This window comes from Equus quagga, chromosome 11 (assembly GCF_021613505.1).
Source record: "Equus quagga isolate Etosha38 chromosome 11, UCLA_HA_Equagga_1.0, whole genome shotgun sequence".
Taxonomy (NCBI): domain Eukaryota; kingdom Metazoa; phylum Chordata; class Mammalia; order Perissodactyla; family Equidae; genus Equus; species Equus quagga.
In genome coordinates, this window is record NC_060277.1 from 109,728,493 (window position 1) to 109,744,460 (window position 15,968).

General features: G+C 56.9%; 1 protein-coding gene across 5 annotated transcripts; it reads left to right on the forward strand.

The window, feature by feature from the left end:
* The first annotated feature begins 3,277 nt into the window (after positions 1 to 3,277).
* Positions 3,278 to 15,833, forward strand: SLC16A5 (solute carrier family 16 member 5). 5 transcript variants are annotated; one of them, XM_046675114.1, is made up of 6 exons: positions 3,278 to 3,646; positions 4,815 to 4,997; positions 7,845 to 8,103; positions 10,630 to 10,773; positions 13,396 to 14,205; positions 14,941 to 15,833. In XM_046675114.1, exons 1-6 carry the CDS (start codon positions 3,293 to 3,295, stop codon positions 15,189 to 15,191), a joined length of 2,001 nt encoding a protein of 666 aa, XP_046531070.1. In that variant the 5' UTR covers positions 3,278 to 3,292; the 3' UTR covers positions 15,192 to 15,833. The 5 variants fall into 5 exon arrangements, with proteins under 5 accessions (XP_046531070.1, XP_046531072.1, XP_046531071.1 ...); XM_046675116.1 differs by having other exon boundaries at positions 3,504 to 4,050; XM_046675115.1 differs by having other exon boundaries at positions 3,545 to 3,646; positions 4,427 to 4,997.
* The last annotated feature ends 135 nt before the right edge of the window (positions 15,834 to 15,968 follow it).

Sequence of the window (15,968 nt, forward strand, 5' to 3'; positions counted from 1 at the left end):
TGCCCCAAAGCCATGGGAGCCCCCCTCCGACAGCCCCTTCCTGGGCTAAGAGGGACAGAGGGGACCTTTGCAGCAAGGGTTGTGCTGAGGTTACAGTTCTGGGAGTGCCTGCCTTCCTATTTATGACCATCGCCCCTTCCCACACACCTGAAATCAGGGCTCAGCACAGGGACAACCCCAAGGCAGAGGGCATGTGGTCACCCTGTGGTTTCTCCTGTTGTGCTCCCCAGCCTGGCCCCAGCATTAGGCAATCTCCCTGAGTGGGACAGATCAGGGATCCCTGTGCCCTAGGAGGTGGGGCTGAGGTGGAGCTGGGGCCAGGGGTAGTGGGTGCCCCAACATCACAGCCAGCCCTGGGACAGACTGTGCCCGTCAGGTCTGAGTTCAGGGGCCTTCGGGGAGATAGCCAGCTAGGCGGCACGGCCTAGACTTCTGGGACCACGTGCCCTGGGCAGAGTAGGGCAAACAGGCCGAGGGGGCGAAGTGGACAAAGGACAGAGCAGCTGTCCTGGAGCTGGAACAGGTGGGGGACTGCAAACAAGAAGGTGCAGAAGAGCCAGCTGCATCCAGGAGACACGGCAGATCGTCCCCACTGTTCCAGCAGAGGGCACTCTGGCCATGCCAGGGACACCACAGGGTCACAGCAGAGGCCAGGACCTGGGGAGAAGGGCAGAGAGACCAGGAGCCCATCCTGGAGCTTTCAAGTCATTAAAATATTTTTAAAGAATCCCGGGCCCTGGGCTTGGGGTGTTAAGATGCTGCAACTGGGGAGTGACTTCAATGGACAGTGCTCCACTCCTTCACTCAGCCAGTGAGTCAGTCCCTGGACGGCAGTTAGAACCGTGTTCCGTGCATGCTGGTCCTTATTATTACTACTATTAGTATTTTTTCAAGATTTTATCTTTCCTTTTTCTCCCCAAAGCCCCCTGGTACATAGTTGTATATTTTTAGTTGTGGGTCCTTCTAGTTGTGGAATGTGGGGTGCTGCCTCAGCATGGCTTGATGAGCGGTGCCATGTCTGCACCCAGGATCCGAACCAGAGAAACCCTGGGCTGCTGAAGCACAGCATGCGAACTTAACCACTCGGCCACGGGGCCGGCCCCTGGTCCTTATTATTACAGCTATTATCATCCTGTGCTATGCACTGTGCTAAGTGCTGGGAAAGCGTTATCAATGGGGCAAGAAAGCTCCTAAGCCTCAGGGAGCTTAGTAGGGGGGACACACAACACTCAGTAGGATTAATACCTCAACTTGGGAGGTCTGTGAGGCCTTCCTGGAGGAAGGGTCTTCTAAGCTGATACCTGAAGGCCAACCAGGGGCTAACTAAGTAAAGACAAGAATCACCAGGACAGGGGCCAGCCACAAGGCCTAGTGGTTAAGTTCAGCGCACTCCCCTTCAGCAGCCTGGGTTTGCGGGTTCAGGTTCCGGGTGTGGACCTAGCAACCCACATATAAAGTGGAGGAAGGGGCTGGCCCTGTGGCCGAGTGGTTAAGTTTGCACTCTCTGCTTCAGCGGCCCAGGGTTTCACAAGTTTGGATCCTGGGCACTGACATGGCACCACTCATCAGGCCACGCTGAGGTAGTTTCCCACATAACAGAACTAGAAGGACCTGCAACCAGAATATACAACTATGTACTGGGGGGCTCTGGGGAGAAGAAGAAGAAGAAAAAAAGAAAAGATTGGCACAGATGTTAGCTCAGGGCTACTCTTCCTCAGCCAAAAAAAAAAAAAGAATCACCAGGACAGGGTGTTCCAGGGAAAGGGAACAGCCATGCATGTGCCAAGGTCTCAGGGGTTCAGCCAACCAGCAACTGAATGCGGTGGTGGTGGAGGTTATCATTATTGACGTATAGCAATTGTGCTATTAACTACTAGTTAATTACTATTAATTCCTGCAGATTTATGATTTTGAGCAGGTGCCTCAATTCCCTTATTTGTAGGGTGACAGCCCTTCCAACCCGGGGTCCCTGGTCACCCCCCCTCTTTGACAGCTGTCATAGGCCCCTAACAGAACTGGGCCTTGTGACTAGGCTGTGAGCTCAGACTTGCACGTACAGAACATAGTCACACAGGAAGGCTGGGGAAGGCTGTGGGGACGGCCTGTGGGAGCCACAGACGCTGGCTCTGAGTGCTGCAGCCACAGTAGCCATGCCCCAGCAGGGTGGGAGCCTCATTCTGGAGAGGTATCCAGAGTCCAGGATGGTGGAGGGGGTGTCCCCACAGCTCTATCAAATTCATCTTGATGAAGTAGAGGTCGAAGGTTAGGGTGGGGTTCCCCAGAGGGCACTGGAGTCCTGGGAAACCTCCTTGGTTGATTTTTTCTGAGAGTTAGAGCCTGCAGGAAGGCCCTGCTATTGAGTTCCTGGGTCCTGCCAGAGTCCCAAGGGATGGGGTGGAGGGCTGCATGCAGCGTGTTATGAGTACCTGGGGCAAGTACTGCCACTCATAGTACTGGGCCAGGCTGAAATACGGGGTACTGAGATGGTGCAGACCCCTGAATGTGATCCCCTCTGTCCTCCATACAGGACCTCCCAAGGTCTGGGACCATCCCAATAGGACCACGGGATAAACTTAATAGATCCCATCCCCTCCTCCCAATGGTTGTATCCCAGGAACCAGAGGCCAAACTGAATATCCCTGCATGTCAGAGCTAACCCAGCACTGGGACTGTCGGCAGGAAAATGAACCAGAGGCACGGCGATGGCTTATGTCTAAGATGTGCCTTACAACTGGACACAAGTATCTCCTACATAATTCCCCCAAAAGTTAAGCTATCCTAGTGGGTGGGAAGTGGTATCTCATTGTGGGTTGGATTTGCAATTCCATCCTACAGTGAATAATGATGTTATGGGTCTTGTCTTTTAGCACCCTTTTTTTTTTTTTTGAGGAAGATTAGCCCTGAGATAACATCTGCCACCAATCCTCCTCTTTTTGCTGAGGAAGACTGGCCCTGAGCTAACATTCATGCCCATCTTCCTCTACTTTATATATAGGACGCCTACCACAGCATGGCTTGCTAAGCGGTCCCCATGCGGGATCCGAACCTGCGAACCCCGGGCCGCTGAAGCAGAACGTGTGAATTTAACAGCTGCACCACCGGGCTGGCCCTTATCACACTTTTAAAGCACACTTTTTTATGTGCTTGTTGGCCATCTGGAGAAAGATCTGCTCAGATCCTTTGATCTGGGCACGCTTTCTCCCTCCCACTTCTGGGGCTCTAGAACCCGGAGCGGGAAAATCGACAGGCAGGAAATTGAGCTGGTGGGCTATGCAAATTACATGCTAACGGCATGCAAATAAACCCTCAGAGCCGAGGCTCCCCCCTCCTACCCCGGGCTGCTGGACGGCCCAGGCCATCAGAGGAGAGGGCCAAGCTGAGAGGAGAGGCGCTCGCCCTGGCCCCGCCCCGCCGCGCCGCGCCCTCCCACCTCCGGGCGAGGCCTCCTTTCTCCACTTCCCGGCGATTCCGAGGTGGTCCTGCCCACCGGCGCCTGCGGCCCGCCCCTCCCCGGGCGCGGCTTTCCGCGTGGTCCCCGCCGCCGCCCGGCCCGGCGTCCTGCCGCCTCCACCGCGGGTGGCCCGGGCTGCAGGAAGCCGCGCTCTGCGGGAGTGGAGCCGTCCCTCCGCCGGGCCTGTGCGACCCGGTGAGCTTGCTGCCCGGGCCCCCTACTGCCCCCAAGGCGTTCTCCCGCCGGGATCCCCGTCGGCGCCGTCGTAGCCCGCCCCGCCCTGGGCCTCCCGGGCCCCTTACCGCCGGTGGGGGGTGAGGATCCAGAAGTCTTCCTGTCCATTCCTGGGTTGCCCCGGCCTGGGATGACTGGGGTCCCCCACGCCTGAGGAGGGGCTCTCCAGAGCGACTCCTTGCCCTCCACTGCCTGTGGGATTGGGGAGGCACGGGCACCACCCAACCTGAAATCTACACGCCGACGCCGGGCGCTGACAGCGCGTCCCAGGAGCCCCACCCGAAGAAGATCCGTCCTGGGGAAGGCGGGAAAGCCGAGTAGAAACCAGATCCAGGACGGCAGGCATGGGGCCAGGCTGAGAAGAGGTCGTGAAGTCCCTGTTACCAATCCCATCCCCTTTCCAGGCTGTGGTGAACCGGCCCCCAGCGGGGAATGTGGGGGCCACATCTGGGGGCAGCGAAGGGCGAGTGGTGACTTGCCTCAGCTCGCTCACCTCTGGAACTCCTTCCTTCCTGCTGGAGCCCCTGCTAGTTGAGGGCTTGTCAGCCCAAGCACAGGCTGGCTCTTGCTGCTCTCCTGCCCAGTGGGAGCCCTACTGCTGCCCCCAGTGTCCTGGGCTCCAAGCCTGGGATCTTGGCTGATGTGAGGCCTGGGGGGGAGAGAGGGTCTCCAGAGCTTGCCTGAGGCTGCTCATTCTTTCCCTGCTCTGGGGCTGGTGGTTCCTCCTTTTTCTCTCACCAGTTCTGCCAGCATGGGAGAGGAAGCAGCTCCTCCACCCTTTTGACGCCTACCTCCTGACCCCAAACCCCTGCTCACCGCTTTGACCGTGCCTGCAAGCTCAGAGGGACAGAGAAAGGATTCTGAGGGCCTGGGGAGGGCTCTGTCATCATATGGGAAGCCCTAAAAACAGAGTAGGGGCTGTGTGGAAGGGAGAAGGACAAGAAATGTCATCTCAACTTGTGCCCTGCCCACAAACCCAGCTTCATACCCCCCAGGCTCGGAGACGGCCTCGCTCTGGGCTGGGGGGGTCCCTGAGAGCTGAGGTCGGCAGCTCCCGTGGAAAGCTGCTCACCTCCAGTCCCCAGAAGTGAGTGAAGCGTCTCTAGCTGAATGTCCCTCCATGTGCCAGGCAGTGATCGTGACTCATGGTTCCCAGTATAAAGGAAAGACCACTTCCCTGCCTGGGCGGAGGTGGAACCAGAGCCCCCAGCCCCATCTCTTTCTGCCCTGCTTGAGTCTCTGGAATGGACCTGCCTGCCAGGAAGCCTTGTCGCCTTTGGTCCTGGGCTTGCCTGCCCCCTGGAGAACACAGGTGGGTTCCATTAATTTTGTGCTCTGCTGGAGGCTGGGTGGGATGTGTGAACAGGTCCCTGCTCATAGCGTAGAAGAAGGGAGGAGGGGTGGGGGCGACAATGACAAGCAAGAGAGTGATCCACTCCAATGTGATGTGAAAACTACTATTAAGGAGAGAAACACAGGAAGGGGGCCTAGCCCAGCCTGGGGTGGGGGTCAGTGTCGCTTCCTAGGAGTGCTGCCAGGGCTGAATCCTGAAGGACCAACTGGACTTCTCTCTGGCTAAGGATTTCGGAACCTCAGCAGCCAAGTTCCTGAGGCGGGACCAGCTTGCTTGGGGAGGGGTGGAGGACTAACTGGACAGAAAAGCTATGGGTGTGACCTAGGAGTTGCTGGGGGTTTGGGTGGAGACAGACCCTCCTGGAAGGCAGAGTCCACAGGGGAGCTCCCAGTGGGAGGCCAGGAGTTCTCAGACTCAGGAGGCAGGGCTCCTAGCGTGCAAAGAGAGAGTAAAGGTGCTTAGGGTTTCCTGGGCTCTGATTGTCCTACGAGGCCTGGAGGGAGGAGAAGTTGTGAAGAGCCAGCCCCACTGGAAAGTTCGGAGAGAAGGTGGGTACAGAGTGAAAGTCAGAATCCTGGACAAATTCCCCAAAGGGCTGCCCAGGGAAGTGGCTGCTGAGAAGGGCACTAAAGAGACCTCTCTATGGAGAGGCAGGGCAAGGATCAAGAGATCCAGGGAGAGTGGGGACGGGGGGAGCCGCGCTGGGGTCCAGCCTCCAGGCCCCACCAAGTGTCTCCTCTCTGATCTCCCCTCCTCCCTGCCACCTCTGCATCAGTGACAGCTGGGTCAGTGACAGCGTACTGCTCTGAAGGGAAACAGTCAGGGTCCTGGGGCTTAGGAGTGCCAGCGGTTGGGGGGCAGAGAAGGGAAGGGCAGGAGGAAATGAGGGGGTTGGAGGAAGGCTGGTGGCCCTTCTGGGAGGAAGAGGGGAAAGTGGCAGGTCGAGGAAGGCTGAGGGGCCAGGATATGTTGGGGAGGAGGGGAGAGCAGTGGAGGCTTGACATTCAGGTCAGCACAGAGAGGAGCAGGTGGCACCAGTGGCCTTTCCGTTTGCTGAGGGAACAGAAATCCTGGCAGAGGTGAGAGCCAGTTTGCTGGAGGAGCCTGCTTCTGAGGTTTGCTCCAAGCCTGGAGCTGGGCCAAGAGGATGGGGCTGGCGCATCTCTGGGGCCAGTGTCACATGCAGGAGCCAGGAGGGCAGAACGTGCACAGTGTGCAATGGGGCTCGAGGTCACGCATACACACACACACCCCCTAAAGCTGAGAAGATTGGGACACTAACCTTGGCAGGGCTCCTGGGCTTCCTCTGGGCGGGAGGAGGCTTTGTGCCCAGAGAAGGGATTGGAGCCTGTGAAGCAGGCGGTTCAGGGTGGATCCAGCTCAGGGGCTGTTTTAAAGCTCCTGGGCCTGGGGCGAAGGTGTGGGGTGCTGGGCTTGGCGGGAAGAGAGGGTTTCATATTTCTGATAGTTTCTATGGATCTTCCCAGGACCTGGGGCTAAAAGGAAGGAGGCTGTGGGAACAGTAGCTTGTGGGATCCGATCCGTAGGCTTTACTGGGGCAAAGGCTGCTCCTGCTGCCTGCTGCAGCCTGAAGGCCTGAGTGTGGGTGAGGCCTGAGGGCGGTGGGGGACGAGGAGCAGGAGGAGAGCCAGGATGGAGGGAACTGGAAAAGGGCTCTGCACTTGGGGAGCGGGCTTTGGGGCTTCGAGGCCTGGTTATGGCAGCTTCTCTGATGAGGGGGAGGAGCCCGGGTGGTGGTGAGGAACTGAGATAGGACTGAGCCAAAGATGGGAAGGGGTGTGTGTGTGTCTACATAGCGTGTGACGCTGTGTGTTTGTGTCTGTATGTCTGTGTACATTTGTTTGTATGTCTCGGCTTGCCTGTGTGTGTCTATGTATGTGTGTGTCTATGTATGTGTATGTGTGTCTCTGTATATGTCTGTGCATGTCTGTATGTGTGACTATGTGTGTGTGTGTGCCAATGTAAGTATGGTTCTCTGTGTCTGTGTGTGTCTATGCTTGTCTGTGTGTATCTTGGTATACATCCATGTGTGACTGTATGTATCTGTGTGTGTGTGAGGTATATGTGTGTGGTGGGATGCTCAGAGAAACCCTTGCAGGTGGTAGACCATTATTCAGCATGATTATGGAACTTGACTCTTGGCCATGAGCTCCTTGAGAAAGGAGCACTGTGGGGCGATTTCAGAGGGCTTCGGATGAGCTCTGAGCCTTCTCCTTGAGAGCTGCTTGTTGGGTGCTCTTGTGAAGCTGTTCTGTGTACACTCCTTGGCTGCACCCAGCAGTGGCTTGCTCCCTTCAGCCTTCACAACAGCACTGAGGGTGAACCTTGCTGTTACCGTGGCATTGCGAAAGTCTGTTTGTGTGCAGGAAGCCTGGTTAAGAATGTTTGAAAACTTCTCCTTCTGTGCCTCTGGGGGCATTGGACTACACTGGCTCTAAAGGTTTCTACAAGCAATTATCGAGGGCTGTCTGTGTGTGGGGGCTCAAGGCTGGGCCAGGAAGTCCTGCTTGCTGACAATCAACTGATGTAATGACTAGAAAGAATTCCACCCCCTGCCTGTTCCACTGATCACTCACCTGCCTGCCCTCCTGACACGCTGGCTCTGGGAAGTGGGTGAAAGGAGATGCCAAGGCCAACTCATGGGCCCTCTGGCCACCTCCCATGGGGTGGAGCCCCTCTGTGATACGTGGTGCTGGGGCAAGAGGAAGGGACAGTTTCAGCTGCCCTGGGAAGGTGGCAAGTGGCCCGGGCAAAGGCTAGCAGCTCCATTCTGTCCCCTCCCAGGTGGCCCAGGCAGTGGTAGCAGTGGCCGTGAGGCCGTGGCAGCAGCATTCGTTGCAGAGGATGCCCCAGGCCCTGGAGCGCCCAGAGGGCTGCTGGGCCTGGGTGGTACTGCTGGCTTGCCTGGTGACCCACGGCCTCACCCTGGGCTTCCCTACATGCATCGGCATCTTCTTCACCGACCTGCAGCATGAGTTCCAGGCCAGCAACAGTGAGACCTCCTGGTTCCCCTCCATCCAGATAGCCGTGCTCCACGCTGGGGGTGAGCAGCTTGGAGTTGCCGAGGGAGGGATGAGAAAGAGCCTGGGGTGGGGGAGGAAGCCTCAACCTCCCTGGCCTCCTGGATCTCTCTCTCTTGAGGCCACAGGTATTGCCTAGTGGGGTGAATTCCTAAGATTTCACCTGATTTCAGCAAGGCCACCCCTCCCACCCACCCTCCTCCCCCTGCTGGAATCTCACTGGGCTGGGCTGGGCTGGGGAGAGAGAGAGGGTGGAGAGGTGCCTAAGATGCCAACCCAGTCCTCTTGTGGGGTGGCTGCTGGAGGATCAATCCAGCACAGCACAGATTGGAGGAGGAGCGGCTTGGGGTCCAGCTGGGTGATCTCTGAACCTGAGCTTCTTCCTCTGCAGTATGGGGGTAGCTCCCAGCATCCTGCCCACCTCCCACATGGGATCGTAGGAAAGATCACATGAGGCCCTGGCAAGTGCTGAGAGCTGGGGAAATGTAAGCAGCTGTGAATTATTAGGATTTTGGAGACCCTCTTCAGGGGCTTCAGGACAGGAAAGGGGGCTCAAGGAACACATTAGGAGCAAGGTGGGGGCAGGGCGAGTGCCCCATCTCTCACCAGGAAGCAGAGAGGAGGGTTGCCAGGGTTGGGGAGATGGGGGGAAGACAGCCCCCCCATTTGCTGGTTAGCTCCTCCAGGAATGTGACACCTCACCCTGACCCCAGCAAAGGGGGAAGGCCTGGGGCTACAGCCTTGGCCTCTGGGGCCTGCCTTGCTCCTGGGAGGTCTCTAGGGAGACTCCACAGACAGCCACCTCAAGGGAGGGGCCTGGCCAGCTGGGGCCAGATCTCACGGCCCATAGGGCTCTTGCCATGCATGTGTTTGCTCACACCCTGACCTCATCTCCTTGCCTACCTCCTGCCACTCCCTCCATCTGGCACCAGCAGCTTGCTTGTTATTCCAGGTCCTTCCTTTGAATTGGGAAGGAGGTCAGACTGGAATAGATGCCACCCTTGCTGGGATGACTCCTGAACCTGCTGCCCAGAGTATGGACTCAGGGCTAGGGGACCGGCCAGGCCTGGCCCAGACCGCATGACAATTTTGCTTGCAAGGTTGGGGCAGAAGTGGGAGTCTCAAATGATTGCTTCCACACAGCCAAAATGGGGTCTGGGCCAGGCGCTGGGAACCCGGCATGCAGTGGGGACCCCCACTCACCAGCCAGCTTTAGACTTACCACTCCCTAGCAGACATGCCAGCATCTCAGTTGGCCTAGGACTCCTGTCTGTCTGTCTCTCTCGTACACACAACTTTAGCCTATGCTTATTCAGAGTATGTAGAAATTTTAAACTTGAAAGTACCCTTGATCCTAAATACCCTGCCCCCACACATTTTAGAGAGGAGGAAAGCAAGCAAGCACAAAGTACAAGGCTGCCCAGGTTACAGAGTAAGTCAGGGCAGAAGCAGCACCCCACCCCAGTACCCTCGGTTATCTCAGCTAAGCTGGCCCACGTCCCACCTCCAACTCAATGACTCAGGGCTTTCCCCTGTACCTTAACAGTACAGGGGTTGGGAAGATGGGTGGGTCACTGGTCCTGTCCACCCTAAAACCTTGCCTCTTCCTCTAGAGCTGCCACTGCTTGATTATCTCTGAGAATGGTCTGCTCACTTTCTGTGTCACTGCCGTACTCATACTGGCTCACACCCACACATCCCCTCTCCACCGCAGATGCACACATGCGCACACCCACCATGTGCACACACATTATCTGTCCTTTTGGCTGCACTCTGGGAGAGTAACTGGAGAAACTCCATCATGTATACTTGGGAGCAGAGCACTTGGCGAATGGGGCCCTGTGAGATGTCAAAGTGTAGCCGGCTAAGACTGGCTCTTTCTACTCTGGGTCTGGGTTGGTGAGAAAACAGCTCAGGGTGGGGGTGGGGTGGGGGAGAACAGGCCCTCTCCACCAGGAGCCAAACATGTAAGACTTTGGTGGTGGCTGGAGGTGTGGGGAGAGGGGAGAAGGCAAGCCACCAGATGTTCTCCAGAGCCCTCCAGAGGCCAGTGCAAGGGGTACAGAGTGGCGCAGGGGCTGGAGGTGCTCACCATGATTTAGATGCCCCAGGATTCTTACCCGCTGAGACAGACAGACCCCAGTGAGGGGCGTTCACCCAGGTTATGAGCCAGTCCTGTTTTACCCAGATGGAAGTGGCTTCAGGTCATTGCAGCGATGGGCCTCAGTCTGTACCTTCGGATCCTTGTCAGGGTCAAACTGAACATTTGCAGCATTGCACCTCACAGCTGGTCTGACCCCTCATTCTGTAGGGGAGCACACTGAGGCACAGAGAGGGATCAGCCTTGCTCGGGCCCATAGCTAGTCTGTGGCAGGGTGGGGATCAGAATCCAGGCCTGTAGGCTCCAGGGCGTGTGCCTTTTACGCCACCTGGCCAGTTCCTGCTGGAACCCCCACCCAACCCCACTCTCCTCCTCTCTCCAGACCCCATTATTCAGCTGTCACCTGCTGGCTGGCTCCTCATCCCTGCCCCTCCCTGCCTTCCCACAGGACCGCTGTGCAGCATCCTGGTGGGATGCTTTGGCTGCAGACTGACAATGATGCTGGGGGGTATGCTGGCGTGCCTGGGCATGGTGGCCAGCTCCTTCTGTGGCACCCTTGGCCAACTCTACGTCACAGCAGGATTCATCACAGGTGACTGTCCTTCCGTTTTGAGAGTTACTGGGCACCTAAGAAGTGCCAGGCACAAGAGAACAGGGCAGGCAGAGCTCTCAATCTTCTGGGGCTGCTTACAGACACACCTGGGAAAGGGACAGTGAACAGATAAATAAGAAGCATTATTTCTGATCGTGACAAGCACGTGAGAAGACAGGAAAGCCGAGGTGGTAGTATCCTGGCTCGGGTGGAGGTGGGCAGAGGTGAAACAAGTAATGAGGCAGGGTCGGGGACATTGCTCCTCTTGACAGTGGGTTCGGGCAAGGCCTCGCAGAGAAGGTGACATTTGGGCAAAGCGCTAACAGAAGTGGGGGAGTCTGCCACTAGGCTCTCCGGGGAAGGGCATTCAGGCAGCGGGAACAGCAAGTGCAAAGGGCCAGCAGTGCTCAAGGAGCAGTGAGCACAGGGCTCAAAGGGGTGGGGTGGAGGCCAGATGAAGTTCAGTTCCTAAAAGGTTTGTAGTGAGATGGGAAGCCATTTGAGGGGTTTAGGCAGCTGGTGAGTGATGTCATCTAACCACTATTTGTAAAGCGCCTCTCCAGTTTCACTTCAGCTTTGAGAATACACTGTAGGGGGCCAGGCTAGGAGCAGAACAGGCAGGGCCGTGGTCATAACCCAGGCGTGAGGTGGTTGTAGCTTAAATCAGGTGGTATGATAGAGGTGAGAAGTGGTCAGGTTCAGGATTGCATGTGAGGTGCAGAGAAGAGTCAAGGGAGACCCAAGTTTCCAAGAGCCAAGGAGGGTGACACCAAGGTTTTTTAGCCCTGAGCCACTAACTACGATGGGGAAACAAGGGGAGGAGCAGGTTTGCAGGAAGATGGGAAGCTCAGGTTTGGACGAACCCGGTCTGGACTTCAGGGAACAGGCCCTGAGCTGGAGAATCAAGACATGGCTAGGGGCCGGCCCCGTGGCTGAGTGGTTAAGTTCGCACGCTCCACTTTGGCGGCCCGGAGTTTTGCTGGTTTGGATCCTGGGCCCAGACATGGCACTGCTCATCAGGCCACACTGAGGTGGCATCCCACATGCCACAACTAGAAGGACCCACAACTGAAATATACAACTATGTACTAGGGGGATTTGGGGAGAAAAAGTAGGAAAAAAAAAGATTGGCAACAGTTGTTAGCTCAGGTGCCAATCTTAAAAAAAAAAAGAGAAAGAGAGATGGCTGGCATTCAAGTCTTGATAGGAGGTAGACAGCCCTGCTGTCTAAGAGAATGAGGGTGGATGGCTAAAGAGGCCTGAGGACTGAGCCCCAGGACACCCCAGTGTTTAGTGATCTTGGGAGGAACAAATGACAGAGAGGTAGAAGGAGAGCCAGGAGGGTGGGGTTTCTTGAGAAAGCAAGTGAAGAAAGTGTGAGGAGGAGGAAGTGATCGACTGTCAAGCTGCTGATGGATCAGACTGAGCGAGGACAGACTTCATCTTTGGATTTGACAATGTGGAGTTTAGTGACCTTGATAAGAGCAATTCTGGAGCAGGGGTGAGGGTGAACGTCTGACTGAATGGTGGGATGGGTTCAAAAGACAACAGGAGGAAAGAAATTGGGGGCAGCGGAGATAAACAATACTCCCAAGAAATTCAGTGAAAGGGGAGCAGAGAAACGGGCCGGTACCCAGAAGAGGCTGTGGGGTCAAGAGAGGGTTTGGTTTGGTTTGGTTTTAATGGGAGAAATAACAAAGAAGGAGAATGACCTAGTAAAGAGGAGAAAATGGATGATAGAAGAGAGCGGGAATTTGCTGAAGGGATGCGTGTTTGGGTACGAGATGCAGGTTGGCCTTGACTGGGAGCATGGACGGTCCATCGTCACAGAGGGGAAGGCAGGTGGTCAGTGGGAGTGAGGAGGGGGAGGTGCTGGGCTGCACAGAGGAAGAAGGCCCAGTGGTCATGTAGGAGGGCGGGAGAGTAAATAGACGAGGGAACCACAGTGGCATCACAGGCAGCTGGAAGGCCTGCCTGAGGCTGGTGGTCGTGGTATGGTTGTGAGCTTTCTCTGCAACACGTTCAGCTGTGTGGGGGCAGGCACAGGGTAGCTAGGGAGGTGGCATCCAAGCTGAGTCAGGAGAGGAAAGTCTGGGGGAAGCGTATTCTAGGCAGAGGGAACAGCAACTGCAAATGCCCCAAGGTAGGGGCAGCTTGGTGTCCAGAGGAAGAGAAGGAAGCTCATGGGGCTTGATTGTGGTGAGTGAGAGAGAGTGGCATGAGATGGCACCCAACAGGCGGCCATGGGCCAGACCATGCAGAGCCTTCCAGGGCATTGTAAATACTTTGGCTTTTTTTCTAGGTGTGCTGGGAAGTCTTTGGAAAGTGTTAAGCAGGGGAGAGACTTAACCCGATTTAGGTTTTTAAAGATCACTCAGGTGCTGTGCCAAGGGGAATGGGTATGCCCCCTGGCAGCCTGGGGAGGGCAGTTATGAGGGGCACGATGCTCTTAGGGAGGGGGCGAGGCAGGCTGATTCCATCTTAAATCCCTGGGGACCTGGCAGTGGGTCTAGGCTAGAATGGAAGGAGGGCAGACATGAGACATGACCCCATGACCCCAGTTCTGGGTGAGGGAGGAGGCCCCAGAATGCCCTCAAGCTGGTCTCCCCTCTCCCACCACAGGCCTGGGCATGTGCTTCAGCTTCCAGGCGAGCATCACCGTGCTGGGCTTCTACTTTACCCGCCGGCGGGCGCTGGCCAACGCACTGGCCTCAATGGGCGTCTCCCTGGGCATCATGCTCTGGCCACTGCTCTCCGGCTACCTCCTGGAGGACCTGGGCTGGAGGGGCACCTTCCTTATCTTCGGCGGGGTCTTTCTCCACTGCTGTGTCTGCGGGGCCATCGTGAGGCCTGTGGCCACCAGCATGGCCCCTGAGACCAAAGAAGGCTCCCCTCCACCTTCCAAGACACCTGCGCCCAGCTGCTTGGCAGCATGTGGCCGGGCCATCCAGCGCCACCTGGCCTTCGACATCTTGTGGCACAACGCGGTCTACCGCATGTATACACTGGGTGTCATGTGGATGATCGTGGGTTTCCCATTGCCACATGTCTTCCTGGTGCCATACGCCATACGGCACGGGGTGGACGAGCACAGAGCAGCCCTGCTCATCTCCATCATTGGCTTTTGCAACATCTTTCTACGGCCCATGGCTGGGCTAGCGGCGGGCCGGAGGGACTTTGCTGATCACCGCAAGTACTTGTTCAGCCTGGCAGCCCTGCTCAACGGGCTCACCAACCTGGTGTGCACAGTGTCGGCCGACTTCCGGGTGCTGGTGGGCTACTGCCTGGTGTACAGCGTGTCCATGAGTGGCATTGGTGCCCTCCTGTTCCAGGTCCTCATGGACACTGTCCCCATGGATCAGTTCTCCAGGGCCCTGGGACTCTTCACCATCCTGGAGAGCATCTCCATCCTCGTCTCCCCTCCACTGGCTGGTGAGGCCCTGGGAGGGAGGGCGGCCAGGTGTGCGCAGGTGTGGCCTGGGTGGGCAGGGTATGGGGGTAGGACAAAGGAGGACAGTCTGGACAGATGTGGGCCCTGACCAGCATCCCAGGGGTATAGACTTGGAACCTGTGATTTTCCCAAGCACCCAGGGGGCTGGCTACAGCCTCTTCCCCAGCTGGCACTCAGGGTATGGACAGTTACAAATAAGCGTCTTCCTCCCAGACTTACCTGAGTCCTTCCTCCTCCTCTTTGTACCTGTGTCGTCTTTTCAGTAAAGTGGGGATGGTAGTAGAGTCTACCTGGTAGGCTTGTTGTGAGGATCGCAAGTTACACAGTAAAGCTTAGTGGAGAGCCTGGCGCACAGTGAGTGCCATGCAGGAGGAGGTGCAGGTGGGCCCAGGGTGTGACTGAGCAGATGTCCAGGACTCCACTGGCCCTTGCGTCCTTGGCTTCCTGCTGCCAAGGGTAAGGGTAACATGCCTTTCAGTGCTCTTCCGGCCTAAGGACTCTTCCTGCCCGGGCCAGAGCAGGTTTAGGATTTCCTCTCCTCTTTTCACTCAACAAATATCTATTGAGTGCCTACTAGGTGCCAGCTACAATTCCTAGTACTGGGGATACAGCAGAGACAAAAATAAGATCCCTGCTCCCGCAGAGAACAATGGCGGCGGGTGGCGGGTGGGGCTAGGAACCCCGAGCAGTGGCCTAACTTGCTGTCTGTCTCTCAGGGTTCTTCCTGGACATCTCTGACAACAACTTCAGCTATGTTTTCTACATGTCAAGCTTCTTCCTCATCTCATCTGCCCTCTTCATGGGTGGTAGCTTCTGTGCCCTGCAGAAGAAAGAGAGGCAGGGCAGGCAGGCAGAGGGGGAAAGAACCATCACAGAGGCTGCCCTGGAGCAGGCCCTCAACGTGGAGGGCACAGATGCTTCCGAGAAGCGGCTGTACACCGAAATCATGTATGTGACTAGCCTCTGAGCTCCAGGATCACGTGTGTGACCGGCATCTGAGCCCTGAGGTCAGTGAGTGACCACTGCCTCAGCCCAGGGATGGGATGTTCGGCTGGTTCGCCAGGAGCTGGGGTGAGGGCTTCCCAGGAAGCCTGAAACCAAAGGCCATCCGGGCTCTGCACGTCGGGACTCAGCCAGGAGCTGGGACCTTGGAGGCTGCCCTCCGAAGACTCAGGGTTTCTTCCAACTAGCAGAATCCAGGAGCGGGTCCTCCTGACTTTTTCCTTGGGTACCAGAGTACCTGGGGCCCAGAAAAGTGGGTCTGAGCCCTGCTCGAGTCTCACGGTTGGCTTGGCTCAGCTGGCTGCCCACTGCTGCTGCTACAGCTCAACACACTGGACCTTCTAGTCCAGCCCGGATGCCTCCGATATGATCTCTTTGTCCTTCTCTGGCTTCCAGACAGTTCCAAAGAACTTACCCCACGTCTGAGGCCCTTCTGGCCCGCTCTTCCCAAGCGACCCAGCCCTTGCCCTTAGAACTGCCCCCAGAACAGGCTGCTGGGCCTCATGCTGACTGGAACCTTGGGAAGAAGGGCCTTGTGAGAGAAGGAGTTGTGACCTGCAGTGGGCCAAGCTAAGGTTTAGACAGATTAAATGTTGCGTGGAGTGTCTGTCCTGGCATCTGCAAAGAACTGAGGAGAGCGTTGGGTCCTAGAACCGGTGAAGTCTGTGGTTCCCTGCACACTCAGCGGGGCCTGCTGGAAGGGTCTCCCTCCCTCCTTTGCCCCACCCTGTATCTTGGCCGA